The sequence below is a fragment of the Coregonus clupeaformis genome, unplaced genomic scaffold (assembly GCF_020615455.1).
Source record: "Coregonus clupeaformis isolate EN_2021a unplaced genomic scaffold, ASM2061545v1 scaf1510, whole genome shotgun sequence".
Taxonomy (NCBI): domain Eukaryota; kingdom Metazoa; phylum Chordata; class Actinopteri; order Salmoniformes; family Salmonidae; genus Coregonus; species Coregonus clupeaformis.
The window spans coordinates 35,001-50,000 of NW_025534964.1; the positions used below are offsets into that span (position 1 = coordinate 35,001).

Consider the following 15,000-nt stretch of genomic DNA (forward strand, 5'->3'; position numbering starts at 1 on the left):
AGCTGGCTTCAGACCATTAATAGCTTGCTGTAGTTGGCTTTAGACCTTTAGGAGGAATCTCTAGTTGGCTTCAGACCTTTAGGAGGATTCTGTAGTTGGCTTCAGACCTTTAGGAGGATTCTGTAGTTGGCTTCAGACCTTTAGGAGGATTCTGTAGCTGGCTTTAGACCTTTAGGAGGATTCTGTAGTTGGCTTCAGACCTTTAGGAGGGTTCTGTAGCTGGCTTCAGACCATTAATAGCTTGCTGTAGTTGGCTTTAGACCTTTAGGAGGAATCTCTAGTTGGCTTCAGACCTTTAGGAGGATTCTGTAGTTGGCTTCAGACCTTTAGGAGGATTCTGTAGTTGGCTTCAGACCTTTAGGAGGATTCTGTAGTTGGCTTTAGACCTTTAGGAGGATTCTGTAGTTGGCTTCAGACCTTTAGGAGGATTCTGTAGTTGGCTTCAGACCTTTAGGAGGATTCTGTAGCTGGCTTCAGACCTTTAGGAGGATTCTGTAGCTGGCTTTAGACCTTTAGGAGGATTCTGTAGTTGGCTTCAGACCTTTAGGAGGGTTCTGTAGCTGGCTTCAGACCATTAATAGCTTGCTGTAGTTGGCTTTAGACCTTTAGGAGGAATCTCTAGTTGGCTTCAGACCTTTAGGAGGATTCTGTAGTTGGCTTCAGACCTTTAGGAGGATTCTGTAGTTGGCTTCAGACCTTTAGGAGGATTCTGTAGTTGGCTTCAGACCTTTAGGAGGAGTCTGTAGTTGGCTTCAGACCTTTAGGAGGATTCTGTAGTTGGCTTCAGACCTTTAGGAGGATTCTGTAGCTGGCTTCAGACCATTAATAGCTTGCTGTAGTTGGCTTTAGACCTTTAGGAGGATTCTGTAGCTGGCTTCAGACCTTTAGGAGGAGTCTGTAGTTGGCTTTAGACCTTTAGGAGGATTCTGTAGTTGGCTTTAGACCTTTAGGATGATTCTGTAGTTGGCTTCAGACCTTTAGGAGGATTCTGTAGCTGGCTTCAGACCTTTAGGAGGATTCTGTAGTTGGCTTCAGACCTTTAGGAGGAGTCTCTAGTTGGCTTGGTGAAATACCCTTCAGGTAAATATTTTTGCTTGTAGACAACAGCAGGGTCCTATGACCCAACCCTGAGGAACACCTACTGATACTTCATATAATTAATGCATCCACATAGATAGGATTGGTTTGCTCCTAGCAGAACTCTGTGCTTGCATTCTCCCTAAAGACCTTAAAAAACAAGAAAATAGCGGTAATATTACAGTTGTTTTTCTGCCCTACTTGAGACACCATAGCAACAACAGAGCCAGTAACACTTCCTCAAAATAAGTCAGAATTAATCTAAGATGAATCAATACATCTGGAATTAATTTTGATGTTATTGCAGAGGAGTTCTTAGTCGGGCAATTTTCCATCTAGCTAAGACGTTTGGTGCACTACTTCTCAAGGTAAATAATGTGGAACTGGAGAAAATAACACATGTATGCATGTGTGTGTAGCCCCCAGGTGTCCAATAGGGTTAGGGTTAGTAAATGTATGTTGTGTGTGCAGCCCCAGGTGTCCAATAGGGTTAGGGTTAATAAATGTATGTTGTGTGTGCAGTTCCCAGGTGTCCAATAGGAATGCATTACAGTGAGTGTTCCAGATCTTGCTCAACCACCTGTCAGAGTCTCAACATTCAGGAGGTCTGTAAAGAGGAATGTGTGGACGGCTGCAGCTGCCCCGGTATGTACAGCACCCAAACAGTACGAAATGTGTGTGTTAACTCTCTCTAACTCTGTGTGTCAGTGGGTAAGGTGTTAACTCTCTCTGTGTGTCAGTGGGTAAGGTGTTAACACTCTCTCTCTGTGTGTCAGTGGATAAGGTGTTAACACTCTCTCTCTGTGTGTGTCAGTGGGTAAGGTGTTAACTCTCTCTCTTTGTCAGTGTGTAAGGTGTGAATTATCTCTCTCTGTCTCTCTCTGTGTGTCAGTGGCTAAGGTGTTGATTCTCTCACTCTCTGTTTCAGTGGGTAAGGTGCTGGATGGTGGTCTCTGTGTGGAGGTGTCTCACTGTTCCTGTGTTCACATGGGTCAACACTTCCCTCCTGGCTCCAGCATCTCACAAGACTGCAACACCTGGTACACACACAGACAAAGATGTGATGCTATCTGAGTAGGACAATGGGGTCTTCCTCTAAGTGATGCTATCTGAGTAGGACAATGGGGTCTTCCTCTAAGTAATGCTATCTGAGTAGGACAATGGGGTCTTCCTCTAAGTAATGCTATCTGAGTAGGACAATGGGGTCTTCCTCTAAGTAATGCTATCTGAGTAGGACAATGGGGTCTTCCTCTAAGTAATGCTATCTGAGTAGGACAATGGGGTCTTCCTCTAAGTAATGCTATCTGAGTAGGACAATGGGGTCTTCCTCTAAGTAATGCTATCTGAGTAGGACAATGGGGTCTTCCTCTAAGTAATGCTATCTGAGTAGGACAATGGGGTCTTCCTCTAAGTGATGCTATCTGAGTAGGACAATGGGGTCTTCCTCTAAGTGATGGGATTGTTAATGCTGTTTCTCTCCTCTCTTCTGTCTCCAGCATCTGTCGACATGGCTCCTGGGAGTGTACCAACCAAGGCTGTCCTGGTGAGACACAGACACACATACACTCCCTCACCCACAGACACACCCTCACCCACAGACACTCCCTCACCCACAAACACACCCTCACCCACAGACACTCCCTCACCCACAGACACTCCCTCACCCACAAACACTCCCTCACCCACAGACATTTCCTCACCCACAGACACTCCCTCACCCACAAACACACCCTCACCCACAAACACACCCTCACCCACAGACACTCCCTCACCCACAGACATTCCTTCACCCACAAACACACCCTCACCCACAGACATTCCCTCACCCACAGACACTCCCTCACCCACAAACACACCCTCACCCACAAACACACCCTCACCCACAGACATTCCCTCACCCACAGACATTCCCTCACCCACAAACACACCTCACCCACAGACATTCCCTCACCCACAAACACACCCTCACCCACAGACACTCCCTCAGTGCTGAGTTGTGTGTCCCTTTGCAGGGGAGTGCTTAGTGACGGGCCAGTCTCACTTCAAGACGTTTGACAACAAGTTCTTTACCTTCTCTGGCCACTGTCAGTACCTGCTGGCTAGAGACTGCACTGCCAACCACTTCTCTGTCATCATAGAAACTGTTCAGGTAACTAACTTCCATCCCATATAAAAGTCCTGCCTACTTCCTGGTGCAAGTCACTGACTGTTTTTGAAGTTTATATAATCAAATTCATAAAAATGGGGTCGTTTAAAATATATGTAAAATTATATTCGTATTTGTGCATGAATTTACTTCTACCGGAAGCCTTTAATGAGGGTTTTTTGATTGCGGGTTTCTTTCGGAATCGAAACGGCATTGCGTAAAGTTACATTAATCCACAAATACAAATATAATTTTACATACAGAACCAGTCAAATGTTTGGACACACCTACTCATTCAAGGGTTTTTCTTTATTTTTACTATTTTCTACATTGTAGAATAATAGTGAAGATATCAAAACTATGAAATAACACATATGGAATCATGTAGTAACCAAAAAGTGTTAAACAAATAGCCACCCTTTGCCTTGGTGACAGCTTTGCACACTCTTGGCATTCTCTCAACCAGCTTCATGAGGAATGCTTTTCCAACAGTCTTTAAGGAGTTCCCACATATGCTTGTTGGCTGCTTTTCTTTCACTCTGCCGTCCGACTCATCCCAAACCGTCTCAATTGGGTTGAGGTCGGGGGGATTGTGGAGGCCAGGTCATCTGATGCAGCACTCCATCACTCTCCTTCTTGGTCAAATAGCCCTTACACAGCCTGGAGGTGTGTTGGGTCATTGTCCTGTTGAAAAACAAATGATAGTCCCACTAAGCCCAAACCAGATGGGATGGCGTATCGCTGCAGAATCCTGTGGTAGCCATGTTGCTTAAGTGTGCCTTGAATTCTAAATAAAAAATAATATGCCATTTAGCAGACGCTTTTATCCAAAGCAACTTACAGTCATGCGTGCATAAATGTTTGTTTATGGGTGGTCCCGGGGATCGAACCCACTACCTTGGCGTTACAAGCACCGTGCTCTAGCAGCTGAGCTACAGACCGTGTCACCAGCAAAGCACCCCCACACCATAACACCTCTTCCTCCATGCTTTACGATGGGAACTACACATGCGGAGATCATCTGTTCACCCACACCACGTCTCACAAAGACACAGTGGTTGCAACAAAAATCTCAAATTTGGAGTCCAGACCAAAGGAGAAATGTCCACCGGTCTAATGTCCATTGCTTGTGTTAATTGGCCCAATCAAGTCTCTTCTTCTTATTGGTGTCCTTTAGTAGTGGTTTATTTGCAGCAATTCATGAAGGCCTGATTCACAGTCCCCTCTGAACAGTTGATGTTGAGATGTGTCTGTTACTTGAACTCTGTGAAGCATTTATTTGGGATGCAGTTTCTGAGGCTGGTAACTCTAACGAACTTATCCTCAGCAGCAGAGGTAACTCTGGGTCTTCCATTCCTGTGGCGGTCCTCATGAGAGCCATAGTGCTTGATGGTTGTTGCGACTGCACTTGAAGAATCTTTCAAAGTTCTTGAAATGTTCCATATTTACTGACCTTCATGCTTATTTGAGCTGTTCTTGCCACAATATGGACTTGGTATTTTACCAAATAGGGCTATCTTCTGTATACCTCCCTACCTTGTCACAACACAACTGATTGGCTCAAACGCATTAAGATGAAAATAAATTCCACAAATTAACTTTTAAGAAGGCACACCTGTTCATTGAAATGCATTCCAGGTGACTACATCATGAAGCTGGTTGAGAGAATGCCAAGTGTGTGCAAAGATGTCATCAAGGGTGCCTATTTAAAAAAATTCAATATATAAAATATACTTTGGTTACTACATGATTCCATATGTCTTATTTCATAGTTTTGATGTCTTCACTATTATTCTAGAATGTACAGTGGGGAAAAAAAGTATTTAGTCAGCCACCAATTGTGCAAGTTCTCCCACTTCTAGGGAGTTTTTCCTAGCCACCGTGCTTCTACACCTGCATTACTAGCTGTTTGGGGTTTTAGGCTGGGTTTCTGTACAGCACTTCGAGATATTAGCTGATGTAAGAAGGGCTATATAAAATAAAATTGATTGATTGACTTAAAAAGATGAGAGAGGCCTGTAATTTTCATCATAGGTACACGTCAACTATGACAGACAAAATGAGAAAAAAATATCCAGAAAATCACATTGTAGGATTTTTAATGAATTTATTTGCAAATTATGGTGGAAAATAAGTATTTGGTCACCTACAAACAAGCAAGATTTCTGGCTCTCACAGACCTGTAACTTCTTCTTTAAGAGGCTCCTTTGTCCTCCACTCGTTACCTGTATTAATGGCACCTGTTTGAACTTGTTATCAGTATAAAAGACACCTGTCCACAACCTCAAACAGTCACACTCCAAGCTCCACTATGGCCAAGACCAAAGAGCTGTCAAAGGACACCAGAAACAAAATTGTAGACCTGCACCAGGCTGGGAAGACTGAATCTGCAATAGGTAAGCAGCTTGGTTTGAAGAAATCAACTGTGGGAGCAATTATTAGGAAATGGAAGACATACAAGACCACTGATAATCTCCCTCCATCTGGGGCTCCACGCAAGATCTCACCCCGTGGGGTCAAAATGATCACAAGAACGGTGAGCAAAAATCCCAGAACTACACGGGGGACCTAGTGAATGACCTGCAGAGAGCTGGGACCAAAGTAACAAAGCCTACCATCAGTAACACACTACGCCGCCAGGGACTCAAATCCTGCAGTTCCAGATGTGTCCCCCTGCTTAAGCCAGTACATGTCCAGGCCCGTCTGAAGTTTGCTAGAGTGCATTTGGATGATCCAGAAGAGGATTGGGAGAATGTCAAATGGTCAGATGAAACCAAAATAGAACTTTTTGGTAAAAACTCAACTCGTCGTGTTTGGAGGACAAAGAATGCTGAGTTGCATCCAAAGAACACCATATCTACTGTGAAGCATGGGGGTGGAAACATCATGCTTTGGGGCTGTTTTTCTGCAAAGGGACCAGGACGACTGATCCGTGTAAAGGAAAGAATGAATGGGGCCATGTATCGTGAGATTTTGAGTGAAAACCTTCTTCCATCAGCAAGGGCATTGAAGATGAAACGTGGCTGGGTCTTTCAGCATGACAATGATCCCAAACACACCGCCCGGGCAACGAAGGAGTGGCTTCGTAAGAATCATTTCAAGGTCCTGGAGTGGCCTAGCCAGTCTCCAGATCTCAACCCCATAGAAAATCTTTGGAGGGAGTTGAAAGTCTGTGTTGCCCAGCGACAGCCCCAAAACATCACTGCTCAAGAGGAGATCTGCATGGAGGAATGGGCCAAAATACCAGCAACAGTGTGTGAAAACCTTGTGAAGACTTACAGAAAACGTTTGACCTGTGTCATTGCCAACAAAGGGTATATAACAAAGTATTGAGAAACTTTTGTTATTGACCAAATACTTATTTTCCACCATAATTTGCAAATAAATTCATTAAAAATCCTACAATGTGATTTTCTGGATTTTTTTATTTATTTTGTCTGTCATAGTTGACGTGTACCTATGATGGAAGTTACAGGCCTCTCTCATCTTTTTAAGTGGGAGAACTTGCACAATTGGTGGCTGACTAAATACTTTTTTTTCACCACTGTAAAAATAGTAAAAATAAAGAAAAACCCTTGAATGAGTAGGTATGTCCAAACTTTTGACTGGTAGTGTACATTTTAAATGACCCCATTTTAATGATTTATTCTCCATTATATAGCAACAATGTCCTCCATCATGGATCTTAGTCTCTATTATAACTCAACTATATCCTCCACTATGGATCATATTCTCTATTATAACTCAGATGTGTCCTCCATTATGGATTTTATTCTCTATTAAAACTCAACTATGTATTCCATTGTGGATATTTTCTCTATTATAACTAAACTTAGTCCTGAATGATGAATCTTATTCTCTATTATAAATCAAATATGTCCTCCATTATGGACATTATTCTCTATTATAACTCATCTATGTAATCCGTTATTGATTATATTATCTTTTTTTAACTCAACTATTTCTCCATTATGGATTATTTTCTCTATTATAACTCAACTTTGTCCTCCGTCACGGATCTAATTATTTATTCTAACTCAACTATTTCCTCCATTATGGATTATTTTCTCTATTATAACTCAACTTTGTCCTCCGTCACGGATCTAATTATTTATTCTAACTCAACTATTTCCTCCATTATGGATTATTTTCTCTATTATAGCTCAACTATGTCCTCCATTATGGATCTTATTCTCTATTATAACTCAACTATGTCCTCCATTATGGATCTTATTCTCTATTATAATTAAACTATGTCCTCCATTATGGATCTTATTCTCTATTATAACTCAACTATGTCCTCCATTGTTAATCTTATTCGCTACAATAACCCAACTATGTCCTCCATTATGGATCTACTGCCTTATTCTCTATTATAACTCATCTATGTCCTCCGTTATGGATCTTATTCTCTATTTTAACTAAAATGTATCCTCCATTGTTGATTATATTCTCTATTATAACTCAACTATGTCCTCCATGATGGATCTTATTCTCTATTATAACTCAACTATGTCCTCCATTATGGATCTTATTATCTTTTGTAACTCAACTATTTCCTCCATTATGGATTATTTTCTCTATTATAATTCAACTATTTCCTCCATTATGGATCTTATTCTCTATTATAACTCAACTTTGTCCTCCATTATGGATCTTATTCTCTATTTTACTCAGCTGTGTCCTCCATTATGGTTCATTTTGTATCATTCCGTCATTGTGCGTCTGTGTGTTTCAGTGTGTCTCTGTCCTCCATTTCTTCTCCATGTGTTTTAGTGTGCTGTATTATTCTTTGTCCTCCATTTAGCTTTGTGTGTTTCAGTGTGTCTCTGTCCTCCATTGTGGCTCTGTGTGTTTCAATGTGCTGTACAGTACAGTTCTCTGTCCTCCATTGTGGCTCTCTTTGTTTCAGTGTGCTGTATTACTCTGTCCACCATAGTGGCTCTGTGTATTTCCGTGTGTCCCAGTCCTCCACTGTGTTTCAGAGTGTTTTGTCCTCCATTTTGGCTCTGTGTGTTTCAGTGTGCAGATGAGCAGGATGCGGTCTGCACGCGGTCAGTAACTCTCAGTCTGCCACCACTGGAGGGGATGACAGTGAAGCTGAAGCATGGAGGAGTGGTCTCTGTCAACAACATGGACATACAGACACCTCTCAACCATGGTACACACACACACTCGCACACACACACACACACACACACACACACACACACACACACACACACACACACACACACACACACACACACACACACAATGTGTATCAGTTTAGTTCAGTGTGTCTCCTCTCTCTCCCTGTAGTTTAGTTCAGTGTGTCTCCTCTCTCTCCCTGTAGTTTAGTTCAGTGTGTCTCCTCTCTCTCCCTGTAGTTTAGTTCAGTGTGTCCCCTCTCTCTCCCTGTAGTTTAGTTCAGTGTGTCTCCTCTCTCTCCCTGTAGTTTAGTTCAGTGTGTCTCCTCTCTCTCCCTGTAGTTTAGTTCAGTGTGTCTCCTCTCTCTCCCTGTAGTTTAGTTCAGTGTGTCTCCTCTCTCTCCCTGTAGTTTAGTTCAGTGTGTCCCCTCTCTCTCCCTGTAGTTTAGTTCAGTGTGTATCTCTCCCTGTAGTTTAGTTCAGTGTGTCTCTCTCTCTCCCTGTAGTTTAGTTCAGTGTGTCTCCTCTCTCTCCCTGTAGTTTAGTTCAGTGTGTCTCCTCTCTCTCCCTGTAGTTTAGTTCAGTGTGTATCTCTCCCTGTAGTGCGTTTCGCGGAGGAGGCGTGTGGGATGATAATGTCAGAGGTGTTTGTAGCGTGTCACTTCCTGGTGAATCCTCCCCCTTCCTGCGGTTCTGTCGTTACGACGTGTGCGCGTGTTCTGATGGGGAGGAATGTAGGAGTTAGGGGTTCAGGCTCAAGTTTTCAGTTTTTTTGTCTTATTTCTTGTTAGTTTCACATTCAAAAATATTTTGCATCAGCAAAGTGGTAGGCATGTTGTGTAAATCAAATAATACAAACCCCCAAAAATCCATTTTAATTCCAGGTTGTAAGGCAACAAAATACGAAAAATGCCAAGGGGTGTGAAATACTTTGGCAAGCCACTGTATCAGGGGCCTCATTTATCAATATTGGGTAGAAACTATTGTAAAATACTACTTACCAACGGGATATAGAATGTTCTTACGCTTAGAACAAGTGTGATTTATCAAACAATCCTAGGAGTGTCAAACACACACCGGTAGGGAGATAACCGCTGATAAATACTGATCCTTCTCAGCCTCAGTGACCTTGGCTATTTGCTTATCGAAACAACCCCTAATTAACCATATATGGTCAAAATCATCCCTTGAAAGCCATTGGCCAAGCCATTATACAACACCGTACCATGAAATAGCCTGCAACGGCGCAACAAAAAACGTTATATTTTTAAAGTAGGTCCTCATAAAGGTCCCATGCGATTGGTTTAGGGAAACTATATCTGATGAGCCAATCTGTACTTTCTGCAAAAAAGTCCCACCTGTCTCTAAAAACGCACTATCTGCAAAATGCAGCATGTGCCAAATCTTCCAAAAGAGTGTCACGGTTTCGGCCGAGGCTGCCTCTCTCCCTTGTTCGGGCAGGTTTCGGCGTTCGTCGTCTCCGGAATTCTAGCTGCCACCGTTGTATGTTCCATGTTTCCTGTTTGATTAGTTTTGTCTGTTAGCCACACCTGTCTTGTGTTATGTCTCATTAAGCACCCTATTTAGTTTCCTTGTTGTTAGTGGAGTGTTGTGTGTAATTGTTTCGTGTCAGGTGTTTGTGCGTTACCCGTGTTTAGGTACGCCAGTTACGATATAGCTTCCTCCTCGGTTGAGGAGAGTTTTTGCGCCCTGTGTTTGTGCGCTCGTGTTTGACGCCTGTGTGCGTCTGTTTGGCCTCTGGCCGTTTTGTATTATTTTTGCACTCGCTAGTAAAGTCTTGTTGGACTGTACATCTGCTTCTGCGCCTGATTCCACACCACACCATTTCTAACACCGTGACAGAATTACACACCCGACATGGAATCAGCAGGAGCCGAAGCAGCCCCGACGAGACTGGAGGTCCAGGTTCGGGAACAACAGGACCAGATACAGCAGATGGGGACCGCCCTGCAGGAGGTGATCACCACGCTCCGAGGCTGGGGAGCGCCTCCACCACCTCCCTCCCTGCCTGCACCATCGGCCAGTCCGCCCATTCCAGCGCCGGCACCGGAACCCCGAGGAATCCGACTCTCTCTCCCGAGGGCCTACGACGGAACCGCGGCTGGGTGTCAGGGATTCCTCCTCCAGGTGGAGCTGTACCTGGCCACCGTACACCCGGCACCCTCGGGGCATGAGAGCGTGTCCGCCTGATCTCCTGCCTGTCCGGGAAGGCGTTGGAATGGGCCAACGCGGAGTGGAGGAAGATCGACGCCGAGACTATCACCTACAACGAGTTCTCCCGCCGCTTCAGGGCGGTGTTTGACTCATCCCCCGGAGGGGAAAGCGGCGGGGAGCGTCTGGTCTTCCTCCGGCAGGGGAGGAGGAGTGCCCAAGAATTCGCTCTCGAATTCCGTACTCTAGCGGCAGATGCAGGGTGGAATGAGCGGGCCCTCGTCGATCTATACAGATGTAGCCTACGAGAGGACGTCCGTCGGGAGCTGGCCTGTAGGGACACCAGTCTCTCTTTCGACCAGCTGGTCGACATGTCCATCAGGCTGGATAACCTATTGGCCACCCGCGGACGTCCTGAGGGGGTCCGTCCATTTCACCCTCCAGCGCCTCCGAGCCGTGTCCTATGGAGCTCGGGGCGCTGGGCGCTAGAGAGAGGAGGAGTCGGTTGGTTAGGGGGTCCATCCACTGCACCAACTGTGGTCGGGGAGGACACACCGCGGCTAGGTGCTGGGGATGGCCTCCTAGGGAGGATAACGACAGGTCCCGCACTGGGGATTCCCTCCAGGTGAGTAGGCGCCCCACTCACCCAGAGCTCACTGTTGCCCATTTTTGGATGCCTGTGCGTTTTCCACAGGTAGCACCTCATTCCCAGCATAAGGCGCTGGTAGATTCAGGCGCGGCTGGGAATTTTATTGATAAAAAGTTTTGTTTAGCGTTAGGGATTCCCCTTATTCCTGTTGATGTTCCTTTCCCCGTTCATGCCCTAGATAGTCGTCCGTTGGGTACGGGCTTAATCAGGAGGTCACGGCGCCACTTAGGATGTGTGCGCAGGGGGGATCATCAGGAGATGATTCAGCTGTTCCTGATTGACTCTCCTGCGTATCCGGTGGTGCTGGGCATGCCCTGGTTGAGTACCCATAACCCAGCTATTTCGTGGCAGGAGAGGGCTCTGATGGAGTGGTCTGCTCAGTGTGTGGGTAGATGTTTGGGCGTTTCCGTAGGGGCTACCTCGGTGGAGAGTCCAAACCAGGTGCCCGCATTGCACGTTCCCCCTGAGTATGGGGATTTGGCTATTGCGTTTAGTAAGGCGAGGGCGACGCGGTTGCCACCCCATAGGCAGGGAGATTGTGCGATAGACCTTCAGGCAGGAGCTGCGCTCCCACGGAGCCATGTGTATCCTCTGTCTCAGGAGGAGAAGAAAGCTATGGAGATTTACATAGACGAATCTCTGAGACAAGGATATATACGGCCTTCCACTTCCCCTGCGTCCTCGAGTTTCTTTTTTGTGAAGAAAAAGGATGGTGGTTTGCGCCCCGTGCATCGATTACCGTGGTCTCAATCAGATTACGGTGAAGTACAGTTATCCACTCCCCGCTGATTGCGACCATGACTGAGTCGTTGCATGGGGCGCGTTTCTTCACTAAATTAGATCTCAGGAGCGCGTACAACTTGGTGCGCATCAGGGAGGGTGATGAATGGAAGACAGCCTTTAGTACCACCTCGGGCCATTACGAGTATCTGGTCATGCCATACGGGTTGATGAACGCTCCGTCAGTTTTCCAATCATTCGTGGATGAGATCTTCAGGGACATGCAGGGGCAGGGGGTGGTTGTGTACATTGATGACATTCTCGTGTACTCGCCTACCCGTGTCGAGCATGTGGCCCTGGTGCGTAGAGTGTTGCGGAGGCTGGTGGAGCACGACCTGTATGTGAAGGCAGAGAAGTGTCTGTTTTTCCAGGAGTCGGTCTCCTTTTTGGGTTATCAGTTGTCTGCGTCAGGGGGTGAAGATGGAGGTAGACCGGGTGTCGGCCGTGCGTAATTGGCAAACACCAACCACTGTGAAGGAGGTGCAGCAGTTTTTGGGGTTTGCAAATTACTACCGGAGGTTTATCCGGGGGTTTTGGACAGGTGGCAGCTCCCATCACGTCTCTTTTGAAGGGGGGTCCGGTGCGTCTGCAGTGGTCGGCCGAGGCGGACCGGGCGTTTGGGAGGCTGAAGGACCTGTTTACCTCGGCCCCGGTGCTGGCGCATCCGGATCCCTCTTTGCCGTTCCAGGTAGAGGTGGACGCGTCAGAGGCCGGTTTAGGAGCCGTGCTTTCACAACGGTCTGGCGCGCCACCTAAACTCCGCCCCTGTGCCTTTTATTCTAAGAAGCTCAGTTCGGCGGAGCGGAACTATGACGTAGGGGACAGGGAGCTGTTAGCCGTGGTACAGGCTCTAAAGGTGTGGAGGCACTGGCTTGAGGGGGCTCAACTCCCTTTCCTCATTTTGACGGACCACCGTAACCTGGAGTACATCCGGGCGGCGAGGAGGCTGAACCCTCGCCAGGCAAGATGGAGTATGTTCTTGACCAGGTTTACTTTTAAGATCACGTACATCCCTGGGTCACAAAATGGTAAGGCAGATGCGCTGTCTCGGCGGTATGACACGGAGGAGAGGTCCGTGGAGCCCACTCCCATACTGCCTGAGTCGTGTCTGGTGGCACCGGTAGTGTGGGAGGTCGATGCTGAACTCGAGCGAGCGTTACGCACCGACCCTAGTCCACCACAGTGCCCGGAGGGTCGGAAGTACGTTCCGCTTCGAGGTTCGGGATCGATTGATCTATTGGGCTCACACGTCACCCTCCTCTGGACATCCGGGTATCGGCCGGACAGTGCACTGTCTTAGTGCCAAGTACTGGTGGCCCACGTTGGCAAGGGATGTGAGGGTTTATGTTTCCTCCTGCTCGGTGTGCGCCCAGTGTAAGGCGCCTAGACATCTGCCTAGGGGTAAGTTGCTACCCCTGCCCGTTCCACAACGACCATGGTCCCACCTCTCTGTGGACTTTATAACAGACCTTCCCCTCTCCCAAGGGAATACTACCATCCTGGTCGTTGTGGACCGGTTCTCTAAGGCCTGTCGTTTGCTCCCCATGCCGGGTCTTCCTACTGCCCTACAAACTGCCGAGGCACTGTTCACCCATGTGTTCCGGCACTACGGGGTACCCGAGGACATTGTGGCTGATCGGGGTCCCCAATTCACCTCCAGAGTCTGGAGAGCGTTTATGGAGCGGTTGGGGGTCTCGGTGAGCCTCACCTCGGGGTACCACCCGGAGAGTAATGGGCAGGTGGAACGCGTAAACCAGGAAGTGGGTAGGTTTCTCAGAACATACTGCCAGGACCGGCCGGAGCAGTGGTCAAGGTACGTTCCCTGGGCCGAGATGGCCCAGAATTCCCTACGCCATTCCTCCACTAACCTAACTCCATTTCAATGTGTGTTAGGTTACCAGCCGGTTCTGGCACCCTGGCAGCAGAGCCAGATCGAGGCTCCTGCGGTGGATGAGTGGGCGCGGCGCTCGGAGGAGACTTGGAACGCTGCACACGTCCACCTGCAGCGGGCCCTCCGACGTCAGAAGGCGAGCGCTGATCTCCACCGCAGTGAGGGACCGGTGTACGCACCTGGTGATCGAGTCTGGCTCTCTACCAGAAACCTGCCCCTCCGCCTGCCCTGTCGGAAACTGGGTCGGCGGTTTGTAGGGCCATTTAAAGTCCTGAGAAGGTTGAACGAGGTATGTTATAGATTACAGCTACCTGTGGAGTATAAGTGTATTAACCCCTCGTTCCATGTGTCCCTTCTCAGGCCAGTGGTAGGGCCCGCTCCAAGAAAATGAGATAGGGGAGACTCCCCCGCCCCCATTGGACATCGAGGGGCACCGGCGTACTCCGTGAGATCCATCTTGGATTCGAGACGTCGGATGGGGGTCTCCAGTATCTGAGTGGAGTGGGAGGGAGTACGGTCCGGAGGAGCGGTGCTGGGTGCCGAGGAGAGACATTTTGGACCCGTCGCTCCTGACGGAATTCCATCGGGAGTATCCGACGCGCCCTGCTCCACGTCCTCCGGGTCGTCCCCGAGGCCGGAGTCGGCGCACGTCTGGAGCCGCGCGTCAAGGGGGGGGGTACTGTCACGGTTTCGGCCGAGGCTGCCTCTCTCCCTTGTTCGGGCAGGTTTCGGCGTTCGTCGTCTCCGAATTCTAGCTGCCACCGTTGTATGTTCCATGTTTCCTGTTTGATTAGTTTTGTCTGTTAGCCACACCTGTCTTGTGTCATGTCTCATTAAGCACCCTATTTAGTTTCCTTGTTGTTAGTGGAGTGTTGTGTGTAATTGTTTCGTGTCAGGTGTTTGTGCGTTACCCGTGTTTAGGTACGCCAGTTACGATATAGCTTCCTCCTCGGTTGAGGAGAGTTTTTTGCGCCCTGTGTTTGTGCGCTCGTGTTTGACGCCTGTGTGCGTCTGTTTGGCCTCTGGCCGTTTTGTATTATTTTTGCACTCGCTAGTAAAGTCTTGTTGGACTGTACATCTGCTTCTGCGCCTGATTCCACACCACACCATTTCTAACACCGTGACAAAGAGCAAGATCAGCCATCTCTCATTCAAT

General features: G+C 47.4%; 1 protein-coding gene across 1 annotated transcript; it reads left to right on the forward strand.

Annotated features, from left to right (window-relative positions):
• Positions 1-1,612: 1,612 nt before the first annotated feature.
• Positions 1,613-10,046, forward strand: LOC123487193 (von Willebrand factor-like). Its single transcript, XM_045218339.1, has 7 exons — positions 1,613-1,722; positions 2,006-2,117; positions 2,574-2,620; positions 3,090-3,226; positions 8,246-8,384; positions 8,956-9,086; positions 10,011-10,046. The coding sequence occupies exons 1-7, from the start codon at positions 1,620-1,622 to the stop codon at positions 10,044-10,046; spliced, it is 705 nt and encodes a 234-aa protein (XP_045074274.1). The 5' UTR covers positions 1,613-1,619.
• Positions 10,047-15,000: the final 4,954 nt, after the last annotated feature.